This window comes from Suillus plorans (genome assembly GCF_016647745.1).
Source record: "Suillus plorans strain S12 chromosome Unknown HD556scaffold_12, whole genome shotgun sequence".
NCBI classification, from domain to species: domain Eukaryota; kingdom Fungi; phylum Basidiomycota; class Agaricomycetes; order Boletales; family Suillaceae; genus Suillus; species Suillus plorans.
Window position 1 is genome coordinate 243,347 of NW_024537396.1, and position 15,138 is coordinate 258,484.

General features: G+C 48.4%; 7 protein-coding genes across 7 annotated transcripts; 4 read left to right on the forward strand and 3 right to left on the reverse strand.

Moving 5' to 3' along the window:
* Positions 1 to 158: 158 nt before the first annotated feature.
* On the forward strand, positions 159 to 1,753 carry HD556DRAFT_158361 (uncharacterized protein). Its single transcript, XM_041309754.1, has 5 exons — positions 159 to 341; positions 401 to 459; positions 512 to 594; positions 648 to 1,248; positions 1,305 to 1,753. Exons 1-5 carry the CDS (start codon positions 260 to 262, stop codon positions 1,545 to 1,547), a joined length of 1,068 nt encoding a protein of 355 aa, XP_041163425.1. The 5' UTR covers positions 159 to 259; the 3' UTR covers positions 1,548 to 1,753.
* Positions 1,754 to 2,057: 304 nt separating this feature from the next.
* Positions 2,058 to 3,098, reverse strand: HD556DRAFT_1525390 (uncharacterized protein; the record flags this gene model as incomplete). Its single annotated transcript, XM_041309261.1, has 4 exons — positions 2,058 to 2,741; positions 2,808 to 2,888; positions 2,945 to 3,027; positions 3,090 to 3,098. 4 exons carry the CDS (start codon positions 3,096 to 3,098, stop codon positions 2,210 to 2,212), a joined length of 705 nt encoding a protein of 234 aa, XP_041163426.1. The 3' UTR covers positions 2,058 to 2,209.
* A 1,268-nt stretch (positions 3,099 to 4,366) lies between these two features.
* HD556DRAFT_1348658 (uncharacterized protein) lies at positions 4,367 to 5,326 on the forward strand (the record flags this gene model as incomplete). The annotated part of the gene is given in 4 exon segments (XM_041302322.1): positions 4,367 to 4,486; positions 4,563 to 4,896; positions 5,247 to 5,293; positions 5,304 to 5,326. Coding segments are annotated over 2 exon segments (382 nt in total), but the record flags the coding sequence as incomplete, so codon positions are not given.
* A 573-nt stretch (positions 5,327 to 5,899) lies between these two features.
* Positions 5,900 to 7,032, forward strand: HD556DRAFT_159195 (metallophosphoesterase domain-containing protein 1). Its single transcript, XM_041309755.1, has one exon. The coding sequence runs from the start codon at positions 5,916 to 5,918 to the stop codon at positions 6,813 to 6,815; it is 900 nt and encodes a 299-aa protein (XP_041163428.1). The 5' UTR covers positions 5,900 to 5,915; the 3' UTR covers positions 6,816 to 7,032.
* Positions 7,033 to 7,382: 350 nt separating this feature from the next.
* On the reverse strand, positions 7,383 to 8,737 carry HD556DRAFT_159205 (uncharacterized protein). The gene is made up of 4 exons (XM_041309756.1): positions 8,572 to 8,737; positions 8,417 to 8,505; positions 8,283 to 8,360; positions 7,383 to 8,229 (listed from the first exon to the last, which is right to left on the reverse strand). Exons 1-4 carry the CDS (start codon positions 8,578 to 8,580, stop codon positions 7,578 to 7,580), a joined length of 828 nt encoding a protein of 275 aa, XP_041163429.1. The 5' UTR covers positions 8,581 to 8,737; the 3' UTR covers positions 7,383 to 7,577.
* An 828-nt stretch (positions 8,738 to 9,565) lies between these two features.
* HD556DRAFT_1439957 (ABC transporter transmembrane region 2-domain-containing protein) lies at positions 9,566 to 12,675 on the forward strand (the record flags this gene model as incomplete). Its single annotated transcript, XM_041306027.1, has 11 exons — positions 9,566 to 10,030; positions 10,081 to 10,259; positions 10,308 to 10,422; positions 10,469 to 10,581; positions 10,633 to 10,717; positions 10,885 to 11,080; positions 11,166 to 11,268; positions 11,344 to 12,046; positions 12,117 to 12,168; positions 12,221 to 12,311; positions 12,366 to 12,675. 11 exons carry the CDS (start codon positions 9,566 to 9,568, stop codon positions 12,673 to 12,675), a joined length of 2,412 nt encoding a protein of 803 aa, XP_041163430.1.
* A 516-nt stretch (positions 12,676 to 13,191) lies between these two features.
* On the reverse strand, positions 13,192 to 14,906 carry HD556DRAFT_1439958 (uncharacterized protein; the record flags this gene model as incomplete). Its single annotated transcript, XM_041306028.1, has 12 exons — positions 13,192 to 13,398; positions 13,458 to 13,509; positions 13,568 to 13,793; positions 13,844 to 14,074; positions 14,264 to 14,296; positions 14,350 to 14,363; positions 14,427 to 14,455; positions 14,512 to 14,550; positions 14,605 to 14,619; positions 14,668 to 14,687; positions 14,741 to 14,773; positions 14,834 to 14,906. The coding sequence occupies 12 exons, from the start codon at positions 14,904 to 14,906 to the stop codon at positions 13,192 to 13,194; spliced, it is 972 nt and encodes a 323-aa protein (XP_041163431.1).
* Between the last annotated feature and the right edge of the window lie 232 nt (positions 14,907 to 15,138).

Here is a 15,138-nt window from a genome sequence, read left to right on the forward strand (position 1 = left end):
AAGAAAGGACTTGCCCAGGCCCAAGATATCAGGTATACCTCATTTATATCCCCCTTGGCCGAACTTCCTGTCCATTGTAACCCCTGGTGTAGGTCTGTCTCTGGCGATGGTTGGGTTTGCTGCACATGCGTGTTTGTACATCTTGCTGACAACCAAATATTCTAATCTCCGCGGACACGTTTGAAATTTGGAGTTCCCCTATTAAATAGCAACCTTGCACACCTAGAAAAACTTGAACAAGACCGGGCTTCTTTCCAACATGCTTTCGGATTCGCTGCCAGATGACTTGATTTTGGAGGAGACTTTCAGACAAGTCGCCGAACTCGACCCCATTGATTTTGGTATTTGTAACCTACACTTACCCAAGGCTTACACTTATTTGTGATGTTCAATCTTCAAGATCAATGTGGGGACGTGTTGAAGTTCCTTACGGAGCCAAACCCTGAGCAAGAGTCTGCGGTATGTTGGAATTTATGGGCGGAGCGCGAATAGTCATTTGATATCGTAACAGGAATTTTCTGATGTTTATTATGGGGTATACTCGACAGTAGAGCACATCATCGAAGAGAATGATACAGTACCAGGAAGGCCAAGGTTAGGATGGATGTCTTACTTCTCATGACATGACTAACACCACATTATCGTAGATTGATTTACTTCGAGGACGAACACATCCTCCTCGTCGAAAAGTTCAACAGTATTCACGAAGTTCCATTCCTTCACCTGGATTCAATATTCTGTCCTTTTTTGTATGGTCTCCACCGCCGTGACTCAGACTACTCTATGTACACCACAGTATCCAGGGTCCTTACGCTGCTCTATGCATCTGCTGTTCCAGACCTGTCGATTAAGATGAATGTGGTGACCAAGAATATGGTTCATGAGCCTAAGGTCCTTGCCGTCGGGGAATGTGCATTTGCCCAGGACACAGATTCAGTTCTTCGGAAACTCAAATACGAAATCGCCTGTCATCCGGAAGTCTCGATGGCCATAATGGTTGTGATCGAAGAACACCAACCATATCGCTCACCTGGACGTATGTCAGAAGCATGGCAGATGCTACTCCAGGACACTCTTTCACGCTCTTCATTCCTTTCGCTTCAAGGTGTTGCAGCACAATCTCTTGATCAACCTGTCGTGGTCGCAGGCCATACATGGTGTCACCTCGCATCTGTTCGATTCCACGTTTGGGTCCGGGGAGACGAGCCGATCAACATTGATGTTGACAATGAATTGTTGGCACGTGGCGTAAGTATATCTACAAAATACTCATCCGAGTTGCTTTATTGATGCCTTCGCTGCAGACCTTGTTTCCGAACCAAGATATGGATGCGATCGACACCATGATCGCGAAGGGCATGGTGATGATGCGGGACTATATTGCAACTGTCTGCCAGAAGGTAGTTCCAGGCAGTAACATTTCTGCCATCCGAAACTCCGGTTTTACATTCTGTCCAGATTGGGATTATCTGTTGATGGATCTGAAACGTGCAGTGCACGAAACAGCCTATGACCGATACCGCTCATGGTATGAATCGTCCCCGTGAAGTACCTCTACCCTCGATCACCGGACGCGCTCGTAACCAGTATGAAGGCAGGTCTTGAAAGCAAGGAGCCTTATTTGTGGATCGTGACAGTTGTGTAGAGCCAAAGGCTGCTGATTTTGCACGAGACCGTGCTCTCGATCGGTCCGTTTTTCTGTATAGAGGCTACTGTCCTCGCACCAGTGTTTACATCACAATCTGATCATAAGGTCACATTTATGCGTAAAACATGTATTGGGACTTTGGAACTGCTGACTATGTGTCAAATGACCTACTAACTGATTACTTTTCAACTACACGGGGAATGAGCGGTGATCACGCTTGAATCAAACTTGAGGGAGGCGAACATTCACCGAATTACATATAAAAGAATGTATTATCCTCCAGGGAAAACATCGTAGTGATAAATGAAATATATAAACGAGTGGAAGGGTGCCCAGAGTCCATCATGGTGCACAAACAAACGATAAACCAAAGAACAACCATCACCAAGAAAGAGAAAACATCGTAGTGATAAATGAAATATATAAACGAGTGGAAGGGTGCCCAGAGTCCATCATGGCGCACAAACAAGCGGAAAACCAAAGAACAACTATCACCAAGAAAGGAAGAAAGAAAGAAAAAAGCGACACAAAATGACGCTTAATTCTTGAGATGATGTAGAACTAAGCACGCCTATACTCATACCCTGGCATGTCCGAAGGGCGTCTCTGCATCATCTCAGGAACCATGCATCCCTCAGTCCACCCATTTGCGGCCATCGCGGGTCCGGGATACATGGTATAGTCGACTGCGGTATCTGGTGAGCCGTATAAGACTCCCAGCGACTGGTTATGTATAGGTGGGGGAGGCTGGTATTGAGTGGATTGGGGTTGGTATTGGGTGGGATAGGATTGCATGGCCTGCGGTTGCATGGGTTGGTATTGGGTGGGATAGGATTGCATGGCCTGCGGTTGCGGTTGCGGTTGCGGTTGCGGCTGCATGCGTTGGAGTTGGTATGGGTATGGGTAGAATGTACCAAGGGGAAGGGGCTCTGCCGCAGGCGGAGCCTGGGACGACGACTGGGCCGGGTCACGACGATTGCACGACCGAGGGACATACCCATGTTCTTTCTTGCGATGGTACGTGAGGTTTGAAGAGGTGTGAGCTCTGTAGTCACAGCCATCGTGAGGACAGATGAAGCGTTGCTCGCCCATACTAAAAGGAGATCAAATAGAATTGTTGATCAGGTGGAATCGATGATGGTGATGAATGACCACGTACTGCCCATCAGTATGATCATTGAAGCTTGTTTTATGCAATGTCACAAAGTTGCACCCGCCGCCCCAGGTGCAGAAGTACGCTCTGTGTGAGTGAATATAAGTTAGGTGAGCTGCATACCATAGGGTAGAAACACGTACTTTTCTGGTGAATGCAGGGCCTCGTGTATCTTGCAGTCGGCGAACTTGGGAAAAGCTTGGTTGCAGATAGAGCAAGTGTAGGTCTAAACATTACAAGAGTTAGTGTTCAAGTTAATCCACGAAGTATGCGCCTGATTGGGCTTACCTTTGGCATGATTGGTTATATAAGAATATGAGTGAGGATACTACTTGTGAGGTGAATGTAAGATTCAACTCGAGCGGATGATGGTGCTGGGTAAGTATCAGGGTAGGTATATATACGATTCCCTGCTGTGGTCGCGGCATTGTGCTTTGCGATGGACAAACACATGCAGAGTTGTGGTTTTCAGTGGCCAGACGCTTGTGGAATTCGTACAAGGATGCTTTGTGGAGATTACTAGTGGATGTGGGCCATGTAACGCGTGAATGAATTGTTGTTGAAGCAATCACATCCGTTTGAATGCTTCATCGTCTGTTACAGCATCGAGCGAACACCAGGATAGAGTTATTTGCCAGAGATGTGCACGTCGATCGAAATTTAACGTGGAGAATTGAGTAAAGACCGATATGGATGTCGACACCGAGATCCAAGAAATTTCTGGAGGTCTTTGTCGTTGTGACCGGCCTGGACCATGTCACAGGCACTCACTCGACCAAGCCCTTAATTTACTAGGTGCTTTGAAAGTTCGGTCCTGGTATGCATGACCGGGCGAGAGTTGCCAATTTTAGCAGTGAGATGGTCAAAGAAATGAGATCAGGCGCGCGATTGATCAGAGTCCGTGCAGGTCCGACAGTGCATTTTTGTCTATTGCTACTAGTAAAGTTAGCCTGCAGTACCTCGATGGAGCAAAGAGGGGATTTGTTGAGTCTGCGGTTGACATTCTTGCATGAATATAAGCATCATTGAATATCAGGAACATAACGCACCAGCAAGTTTTGACGTCCAAGTATGCCCAACTTGATATGTGCCATTTACAACTACTTAGCGATAGTAGAACTTCATGGGAGCGGCACTGTGCCTCGTCAACAGTCTTTCCCAACCAGCGCTTCCTGGATCATCGAAATTGTGCTCTCCAAACTCCGGCGCCTCGTCGAGGGACTTGTCATCGTCGTCCCAAGTAAAGCCTGCCGGCCATGTCTGCCCTTGAAGAAGTAGATGCCTATTGAACTCTCACGCCAGACAAATTGGACCGTACGCCAGCACCCAATCTTCAACTATCACTCACCCAAGCTCAGAAAGATCAGGGGCAATAGAAGTCATAAGCAGAACCAACTCATCACGATGTCTGTGCGACAGATGTTATATAGCATGTCTGTTGATTTCTATTGAGAGAATGAATAGCAACTGGACTTCTCTCGATTACTCACAACCAAGACCTTCGCTTCTCGTGTCCTTCCACCAGTCGCAGGTTACTTCGTCACAGTTTTGTCCTACTGCCCCCAACGCAGCCAGTCCGCGTTGCGTTATGGCCCATCACCGCGATCCTTGCATTTCGCGCGGCGGCATCGCTAGACATGTGCATGGAGCAACCGAAACTCGTCTTTTTGAATATCGACCTGCAGGTGAGTTCCTGTCGTATTCGCATTAACTGCCGCACCATTGAACTTATCTCTCAGCTATCCATGTTTTGTATTGCAGCACGCACCTTTGAATGGACAGACGGAACCCTTTATTCGTGTGGCTCGCCGATCGTCAACCGACGTGCCAAAGCGAAATCTTGTGCTCGACGCAATTGAAATGGTATGCAACTCTCGAGGCTGTGGGTGGGACTGGTCGCAGGGACTGTACATCCCGCCTGAGACACATCCTACATCGTCAGGATTGGCCTTTGTTACATCCGCCCTAGTTTCTGGTCTAAAGCACTCATTTCTTTGTGGCGCAATTCACTCTGCCATGAAGTCTTTCTCTCCAGATACATTTGGATCTGCTGATGGTGGTACCATCTTCGACGACTCACTTTCCCCACACCTCCGTTATTTACGATCGAGCATCATCGCGACGCTATGCGCATTCGCCATCTACTCATAATCAAAGCCAATTAAGATATCATCGTAGTTATTTGCGTACTGATATTCAGGCAACATCCAGAGCAATGCCCCCCCTTAATTGATTCTCCCTGGCGCGCCACCTCTCTCAGAGAATTCTGGAACCATCGCTGGCATCAGTGGTTGCGTCGGATAATCATTTTCCTCGGGGGAAACCCACTTTCTCTACTCTTTGGGCGTATCGGGGGCGTCATAGGCGCGTTTCTCGTCTCTGGGTTTATTCATCACCTCGCACTACTCCCCTTCGATCCGTCCTCGGAGATGTGGCGCATGATGCTGCCATTTGGAATGATGGGCACTGGGATGGTCATTGAGCGTGCTGTTTCGGGGAATAAGACAGGTGACTGGATGGGATGGATGTGGACAATGTGCTGGATGTTGTTGTGGGGAACGTGATGGTGGATGGGTGGGCAAGAGCTGGGATGTTTGGGAGTCCGAGCGTTTTGGACAGTGCGACGCCTATAAGGCAACCGATTGAGCGGCTGTTTAACGAGTATCTGCATGCTATTGGCAGAAATCTGTGATGGCAGAAATCTGGAGATATTCCAGTAGCTGATACTAAAATTGTGAGATACGAGAGCAGCTAGTCCAATGAAAAATTCTGAATGCTGGTGGATGACATCCATCGACATACGTACTAGTCGGTCCCACGTAAATCATTTGTATGCTCCAGCACGCCTCCTCAGTGTCGAAGACAGCAGACTCAAGCCCAAGTCTTATCAAGCTAGAGTCATCTCCGTCAAATTTAATTCGGCATATTGCAACTCAAGTATTGATATAGGCTCCAGGTCAAGAAACGTAGCGCGAGCATCTGCCTGAGGACTCTGTATCATGATTTTGGAACAACCAAATGATTCAAGCTAAAATTTATATATATCCCGCTTACTAATAAGCCATTTGATCTTCAGCGGCGCTTTTCCTCACAGGCGTACCTTTTCGAACGAGCATGTCTGGCTTCGATGCAATCATTAACCGCAAAGCTCCTAGTCCATGGGAGCTGTTCAAGACCAATCCTAGCCTTTATATAGCTTCAAAGTTATATAATAGTCTCAGCCAACAACTGCTACGTCCTTTGTCTACCCCCGTTCGCACCATATGCATATCAGACACTCACAACACCGACATATCTGCCCTGATACCACCCGGTGATATCCTCATTCATGCAGGTGATCTCACTCATTCTGGCACTCCCCGTGAGCTCCAGGTCACCTTTGACTGGCTAGTCTCCCTTCCACACAAACACAAAATCGTCATAGCCGGTAATCACGATACGTACCTTCAGACAGCCGAGGGTCGTTCATGGGTCCACACATGGCGAGATCGTGGCATAATCTATCTGGAGGACGAGGCTCACACTATCCAAGTGCGCGGTCGCGCATTCAAAATCTTTGGAAGCCCATTCACTCCGCAGCACGGCAATGGTGCTTTCCAATACCCACGTACGGGTGTCACTGGCACTCCCAGCCGTTGGTCTGTCATTCCAAACGACACAGATATTCTCATCACTCATGGTCCTCCTCACGGTCATCTCGATCTCGCTGGACTTGGTTGCAGAGCCCTGCTTGCACGTATATGGGAGCTCGGTAGGACACACCAGCTAGTACTTCATGTGTTCGGACACATTCATGGCGGTCGTGGAATCGAGAATATGTCCTGGAACTCTGCTCAGTCAATATGGGAGGACATTGTGCTCAAGAAAGGCAGTTGGTTTCGCACTATGCATTTGATATGGGCGATACTTTGGGGTGGCCGGGATAATAGTATAAGGACAATTGCTGTCAATGCATCTGTGGTCGGAGGTCCGCGAGACCGTGATATCCGGCCTCCTGTCGTCATTGATATATAAAAAATCGAAATCCACTATCGCATTCACCCACTGACTAGTGACGTATCCATACCGCTAGCTCTCTACCCACTTACAAGTTTGGGTCAACACGTCATGCCCATATCCTTGTACTATCATACACTTGTAATACAGGAAAGTGTGCTCATCGCTGAATTGATTCATCCCTCTATATATCCTCCACACAAAACCTTTAACTCCTTGATCTGCGCTTCCTGGATTTTGGCCCCGTACGCGATCGCTTTCGCCTCAATGTCTGCAACCTTGATTTTCGCTCCCCTCTTCTTGGATTCTTGGATGAGGTATTGCGACGCATCGGACATATCATAGGACTTCGCGTTCCCTCTCTTTCCGGCCTTCTCTAATTTGGCTACTACACAGTACCAGCGTAGATGTCACATCTGAAGAGCATTAGTTTACGCGTGCATCGTTCAAGGCGAACACGCAGACGTACCCTCTCTGCCAAACCTCCCGAGGAGGCGCCTCGAGATTAGCCAAAACTTCTTGAAGCTGATCGGAGTGGTCCAGAGCAAAGCAGGAGCAACGAATGTTGCCGTCGTGAGGAGCGCCGAAATTGGACACTGAGATAGTGCAAATGCAAGGAGCACGGCGCTAGCGATGAGGAAGGTTCGCGCATATAAAAACCAAGAGGCGAGGCGTGGGTCATTTGCGTTATTGCGGTCTGACAAAAACTCCTCCTCTTTATCCTTGAGATGATCAGCACCCAATTATTCTCACTTCTAAAGATCATGAAAACTAATAACGCTAATATTCATACCCTAGCATCTCCGAAGGGCTTCTCTGCATCAGTTCAGGACACATGCATCCCTCAGTCCACCCGTTGGAGGTCCTCGCGGGTGGAGTATACATGGTGTAGTCGTCCGCGGTATCTGTTGAGCCGTATAAGACTCCCAATGATGAGTCGTAGATAGGTGGAGGGGTTCGGTATTGAGTGGATTGGAGTTTGTGTTCAGTTGGAAAAGATTGCATGGGCCAGGGTGGCATGGGTTGCGATTGAATGGGTTGCGGTTGCATGAGCTGCAGTTGAATGGGTTGCAGTTGAATGGGCTGCGGTGGCATGGGCTGCGGTGACGTTGGTTGCGATGACATGGGCTGCAGTTGCATGGGTTGCGGTAGCATGGGTTGCGGTTGCATGGGTTGCAGTTGCGTGGCTTGAAGTTGGAGCTGGTATTGGGAGAATGTAGCAGGGGGAAGAAACTCTGCCAAGGGCTGGAGCTGTGCCGGGGGCTGGGATGACGGTTTAATCCCGTCTGACCCTTTTGTGGAGGGGGCACCACGACCGCGCGGCAGAGCAACATACCCATGTTGTTTCTTGCGGTGGCGCGTGAAGCCAGCGGGGTCGTGGGTCTTGTAGTTACAATCATCGTGAGGACAGATGTAGCGTTGCTCGCCCGTACTAAAAAAATGTTGACAAGGTGGAATTAATGACAGTGATGAATTAACACGTACTGCTTAGCAGAATGGATTTCATAGTTAGCTTTCCTCTTTGTCGCAAAGTCGCAGCCGGGCCAGGTGCAGATATACCCACTGTGTAAGCGAATGTGAGTGAGGTACGCTATATGGCATAGAGGAGAAAAACGTACTCTAATGAATATGCGGCCTCGTGTCTCTTGAAGTCGATGAACCTGGTAAAAGTTGCGTTGCAGCCAGGATGAGCAGAGCAAGTGTAGATCTAAATATTCCGCGTCCGAGTCAGTCTTCAAGTTAGTGCACGAAGTATACGTGTGATTAGGCCTACCTTAGACATGATTGGTTATAGAAGAATATGAGTGGTGGTGCTACTTGATTCTGCCTGAGGTGAATGTATGTTTCAACTCGGGGTGATGATGGCACTGGGGAGGGATTGGGGAAGGTATATAAACGATTCCCGACTGTGTTCGTTCCACTGTGCTTTGCGGTAGACAGCCGTTTGTGGCGTTCGTACAGGGACGCTTTGTGGAGGTCACTAGCGGATGTGGACCATGGAACACGTGAGTGCATTGTCCTTGAAGCAACCACATCGGTTTGAAAGCTTGAATCTGTTACAGCGTTGGATGAACATCAGGATCGAGTTATTTGCCAGAGATAAGTTATACGGATGGAGCTCAACTTGATGTGAATAGTTGAGTAAAGACTGAGATGAATATCGAATTACTTGACACCGAGGTCTGGCAGGGTTTTGGAGATCTTTGTCGTAGTGACCGGCCTGGGCCATGCAACAGGCACTTGATCAACCCCTTGAGTCACTCGTTGCTTTACATGTCCAAGTGGAGTGCTCAGAATACTTGTGAGGGGTCGCCTAGGCATGACCGGACAAAAGTTGTCATTTCAGCGATTCAGCGATAAGATGGTCGAGGGAATGAGATCGAGCACTGCACTGGATTAATAAAGTTCGTATATTTCAGTGCCATTTGTATCCATTGCTACTAATGTTAGACAGAACGTCGACATAATGAGGGAACTTGTCGAGTCGGTTGACATCCTTGTATGAATGTAAGTATAAGTGAATGTCAGGAAAAGATGCAACACAACGTACTAGCAAGTTTCAACGTCCAAGTATGCCCGAGTTCCCAAGTTGTGCCTTCTTAAAACTGAGTAGTTCCTGCAAAGAAGGGACACCGCTCAGTGTGAGGATGCAAACAAATATTGTACAAGTCAACCCGATCCGACTCGGATCCAGTAATCACATGCTCGTTCGACGCGCGCTTCATGATGAAGTTCGCCTGCACTGCTCGCTGTAACGTACAGCGAGCATGACGATATTCTCGAAACCGCTCAACCCTAATGAACTATTTCGACACCAGTCATCACGACGACCGTTGCTTGTTCTGATCGCAACAGTTCTCATTCTTCGGTCTAGACTGTTTAAACCCTTTAGGAACAAGTCAAGCAGTACACCAACGTACAGTCAAAGCGAGCTTGCCATCGACGCTGTTCACTTTCCGCTGGTGCATGCTACTCCAGGACTGGGTCTTCCATTTGTGCACCAGCTCCGTTCGCTCTTGCGAATCGTCCTCCCTTCGCTTTACACTCGTGAAGCACTCCTACTCACTGCTCACTCTACATTTCTCGTTCTTCGTACAGTGCTGAGCATAGCTGTCGCCCGCCTAGATGGTCGCATAGTAAGAGACTTGGTCAGTGCAGATGGCAAAGGGTTCTTGACCGGCCTCGCTCTATGGTTCGCACTTGCTATACCAAGTATATATACAAACTCCATGGTATGTATCCTCCCCAACTCCCCTTCCATCCCCATTTATACTCTCTTCAGATTCGCCACCTCCAATCTACACTCTCCCTCAGGTTTAGAACCCGCTTGACTCGATACATCCACGACCTCTACCTCTCCTCCGCTCCCTATCTCCGCTACTACCGCGTTCCCCTCCATGGCATCGATCAGTACATCACAGCAGACGTCGACGCTTGGGCAGAGAGTGTCGCTGGTATCTAGTATGTCCTTCGTCCCTCCGCCTGGACAGAACTAATTCTTTGTACTAGCGGCAATCTCATGAAACCCTCCCTCGACCTCCTTCTCTTCACCTCCCAACTCGCAAGGTCTCTTGGATTCAGAGGCACCGTACTACTTTTTATCAATTATTATATTACTGCCAAGGTCTGTCCACTACTATATCCTAGGAACAACCCTAACATCCATCCAGATCCTCCGTGCCGTGACACCTGCCTTTGGTCGTCTCGCAGCCGTAGAAGCCCGCCTGGAAGGCGAATATAGAGCTGGTGTAGGACGCGTCGGGAGAGAAAGCGAAGAAGTTGCGTAAGTGCACTTCCTTCTGTCTGCCATGGCCGTCATCTGATGCCAACGCAGGTTCTACGACGGAGGCGCACGCGAACGAGATATACTGACGAGAACGTATCTGCGATTGATCAAACATGTCAATTCGATATATAAGGTACGTTCGAATTTGCTTCCTACCTTTCTACACATCACCATTCTGCTCATACCAAACGCTTGTCCATTTTTACCCTCACCCATTGTGATTTCTTCCGACCAATCTCCTTACATACCTCCCTCTTCATCCCAAACTCACCCATCCCATCTCAACTAATACCTTCACAGATCCGCATCGCATACGAATGGACAGAAGATTTCGTCATTAAATACCTCTGGTCCGCCGCTGGGTACGGGTTGATAGCCGTACCGTTGCTTATCACAAGGAAGCGCTCCCGTGATGCGGGTGTCGTGGATGGAAAGGGAAAGCGGGGACGGAACCAGAAGAGCGAAGCAGATGGTATCGTTGCTGCCAGGACAGAAAGTGAGTGTTTTGGTGCTTGGCATGATCCTCATCCCCCTTTGTCTATATCCCCCAACGAGCAAACGCAGCTAACAAATTCATACAGCCTACATCTCCAACCGACGCCTTCTCCTCTCCCTCGCAGACGCGGGTGGGAGACTCATGTATGCGTATAAAGATCTGCAAGAGGTTGCTGGGTTGACTGGGCGGTGAGTGCTTTGTGTTGCTTTGGGGTATGCTTATGGGTCTCATTTTGATTTCTTGGATTGGATCACCACCTAAAGACTCTATACCCTCCTTTCAACTCTCCACAACCTCCCACCTCTCCCTCTTGCACTCTCAGGGGACGGTGATACATTCGCGCTGAAGGACGTGGATATATGCATTCCAGAGGATCCTTTGACCTCTCCCAACTCACCCTCACCCACACCTTCTCATTCCCTCGCTACTACATCCAAGCTCCAAGCTCACGCAGAACCAATCCCCCCAGCCCCATCCTTGGAAGCGACTTCCTCAGAAACTCTCTCAGGGCCAAACACCACCCTCGTCCGCGCACTCACGCTCACGCTCCGACCAGGTATGCACCTCATGATCACAGGATCTAACGGGGTTGGGAAGACGGCTGTTGCACGTGTTTTGGCAGGGCTTTGGGCGCCTGGAAGTCGTTCGACGCTCAGGAGCTCTATGTGTACTGATGGCACGGTTGCGCGTCCTGTTGATGATGCACTTACGCGTCCCACAGACGACGCAGATGGTCGTCCAGGCGTATTCGTCATTCCCCAACGTCCCTACCACCCCACAGGGTCCCTCTTATCCCAAATCATATACCCACATTCCGTATCCGAGTTCACTGCGTCCCCCGCAGCGCTGTCAGAACTCGAAATCTTGCTGGACGCTGCTCACCTTGGGTATTTGGTGGATAGGGAGGGTGGGTGGGATGCGGTTAAGGAGTGGAGGGATGTGTTGAGTGGGGGGGAGAAGCAGAGGGTGAGTTTGGGGTTTTCTTTTTTTATGGTGTTGGAACGAGATGGAATGATATTGACATTCTTGTTAACAGCTTGCGATGGCTCGCCTTTACTACCATCGTCCCAAATTCGCGATTCTAGACGGTGAGTTTCTTACCTCCCTTGCTGGCATCTGATCTAATCTGAAACGCAACAGAATGCACATCCGCCGTGAGCTCCGACGTCGAAGGCCAGATGTACGAGCACGCAAAGGCATTAGGGATCACCTTGATCACCATTTCCTTGCGGTGCGTCTCTGCGTGGTTTTTATGTGTCGATGCTTATAATGTTGACGCACGCAGACCGTCTCTGACAAAGTATCACACGCATATATTGACTCTTACGGGTGATGGAACAGGCAGTTGGACCTTTAACCGGATTGCTACGCCTCGGGCTCATGAGGGGCGTGGTGAGAACGGATTGGCGACACCGCCTGGCGAAAGCGAACCAACTGCGGGGGGTGGCGAACGTGAACTAACAACAGAGGACACAGGAGCCAAATACCTCGCGCGCGTCCTCGAAGAGATACGTGTGCTAGAGTCACGGATTGAAGAGTCGCGTGAGTGGGAGAAGAGGGTGAGAGAGCTTGGGGAGGAGTTGAAGGCGAAGTGATATGCTGGTTCTTTCTTCGGTTGGTGATTTTTTGTGAGGAGGCGCGAGATGAGTTTGGGGACGGGTGGGGCGATGGTCTTTTGACGGGTATGGGTAGGCTGGCATACATGTAGACGAGTGTGGCGAGGGTCTTTTGACGTGGCATGGCTAGGCTGGCATATATGTGGACCGGGTGTACATGACCACGTGGCAATTAATTGCTATAAGACATTGATATGAATCGAAACACAACAGTAATCTAGTAACAAGGTGGGGCGCCGCTTAGCTTGTCTGTCGTATGTAGTACAAGTTAGTCGTTATTATAGGTTGAGTTGGCATCTGTTCTGCTGTGGCCTCGTAATTAAGTATCGATTAGCTACTCCGTAGCTCCATGTCCCAGGTAGCAGAATATGTAAAAAGTACTATCCTCCTCGGAATACCAAATGCATAGCAAGACAAGGCTAAATATCACAACGAAACAATCAAATAATGCTCCGCGCACAATACCATGGTTGATCGATCGATCATCTGAATCGGCTACACATATCCGTCGGTCAACGCATTTCCACCTGCCCGGAAAGTACTGAAGGACGTCATGCCTATTTCCCCGTCAGCCCTGGCCACGAGCTTAGCGTGATATTCTCGCATGCTGAGGATCAGACGCGGTCCCAGCACAAACATCTGTAATACCTCGGCGATTGACCAGATGCCAAAGTAAACATCACTTCCTACTGACGATGAGTCCTGCAGAGAATTTATGAGAAGAATGGTCAGCTGCAGATGTCAGTCGTAGGTCAGCGTACCGTAAGAGTTTGAGACAGTGCGCCAAGTCTCAAGGAAGCCATAATAGTAAAGCTAGCACATGCAGAACTTCGGTAAAACAAGATGATAACATCCAAATCACCGAACTCACGCTAGAAAGTAAAACGTGTGACTCTTTATTAACATCGTGAAACAGTCTCCAATGGTCAATCCTGTTGGCAATTGTCGCAGTTCACGGATGTGCTTTATGACAATCCAGAGTGCAAGAAACAAGGCGAGGATCTCCCATGCAGCGGTGGATACCAGACTCTCGAAAGTCAGATTTGCCACGTAATTGTAGTCAATGCAGATATGGTAGCCGGAAAGGACGGCCTCCTCTGGTAAATATTCATGAGTCTCTAGGCTTTCATCGATAATGAAAACTTACGCGCTGAAACACCCAGGTTTGCAATTACCACCATAACAACGGAGGTTATCGTGCAAGCCAGCAAGGTTACAACAAGAAAGATGAATAACTTTTTAGATCCCTGATACATGGCATTTATCCGAGCAATCATGGTGACTTTAAATGATATTTCCGTCAAGTCAATATCGGTAAGGAAGGTGCGAGTGAGCTCACCGCCTAGCATAGCATTTACGATGACAGGGGTCCATGCACCTATATACCATATCATAGTGCCTGAAAACCCAGTTACTTGGTAGCGGAACAAATACCTCAAATGAACTCACAGCTATTAAAGACATTGTTTCTTGAGGACACTTGAAACCAGTAGGAAAATATCACTCACTCCTATATAGGAACGTAGTTAGTAGTTGAATGGGAATGGCAGGCATCGGTGTAGAATACCCACTACATCAGTGATCGAGACAGGGAGGATTGCTGCATGGTGCTAGTCAGAAGGAGTAAACACATTTGAGGATAAGGATACATACATAGGATGTTAATGCTGGTTGCGAGGGATGGCTTATTAGCACACTACAATGTTATGTAGATAGCCTCGCAGACGTACACAGAAAACAGTATTCCAATGTAGCGCACCTAGAATATGGTGAAGTCAGCACAACAAAACAACTGCGCTCGCAGTAATAACGTACACATATATAGAGAACAGTCATGAAGGACCAACGTTGCCTCTGCCCGAGTCAATTGCATTGTCCTATTTGATTCTGATACAGGACTTTGCTCACCAACATCAGTTCGAACTGTTGAAGCATTATTAGTGAGATGTGCAGGTCACGACATCAACTTACCTCTTGTCCGAATGTTAATACTTGAATACCGTATACACATCAGTGACCACTCGAAACTTATTATCTCGCTCACCCCAGTCGTATACCACCACAGTAGAGCTTGCAGCTGCAAAGAAATAGTCATTGATATTGAAATGTCACCATTGGAATCGCATACTTCACGAACCTACAAAATAGTTAATGAGAGAAGAATAACTGATGAACGGCCACTGAGTGGGATCATTTGAAACTATGGTCATATCGGGATGGGACGTATGGAGTGCGTGGAGACATATTGCCGTCCATCGCTTTTATAGTGATTAGTTTGGGCGGTCATGACCATGTGCATGTACTACATGCACACTACTAGCAGGCTAGGGTCAGTTCTCAGGCTGCCGGTTATAACCGGCAGAACCGCTTTGACTCAAATGTACTAGACCAAGTATGTATATGACATTCCTTAGTAACGCCGACATCAAATGGTGGCTTCGT

Bases quoted from the DNA above. Each gene is read 5' to 3' on its own strand.
- HD556DRAFT_159195 (XM_041309755.1), top strand. From the start codon at position 5,916: ATGTCTGGCTTCGATGCAATCATTAACCGCAAAGCTCCTAGTCCATGG.
- HD556DRAFT_159205 (XM_041309756.1), bottom strand. The intron at 8,361-8,416 runs GTACGTTTTTCT...TCGCTTACACAG, and splicing joins GAGGCCGCATATTCATTAGA to TGGGTATATCTGCACCTGGC. The intron at 8,230-8,282 runs GTACGTGTTAAT...ACATTTTTTTAG, and splicing joins GAAATCCATTCTGCTAAGCA to TACGGGCGAGCAACGCTACA.
- HD556DRAFT_158361 (XM_041309754.1), top strand. From the start codon at position 260: ATGCTTTCGGATTCGCTGCCAGATGACTTGATTTTGGAGGAGACTTTC. The intron at 342-400 runs GTATTTGTAACC...TCAATCTTCAAG, and splicing joins ACTCGACCCCATTGATTTTG to ATCAATGTGGGGACGTGTTG. The intron at 1,249-1,304 runs GTAAGTATATCT...CCTTCGCTGCAG, and splicing joins ATGAATTGTTGGCACGTGGC to ACCTTGTTTCCGAACCAAGA.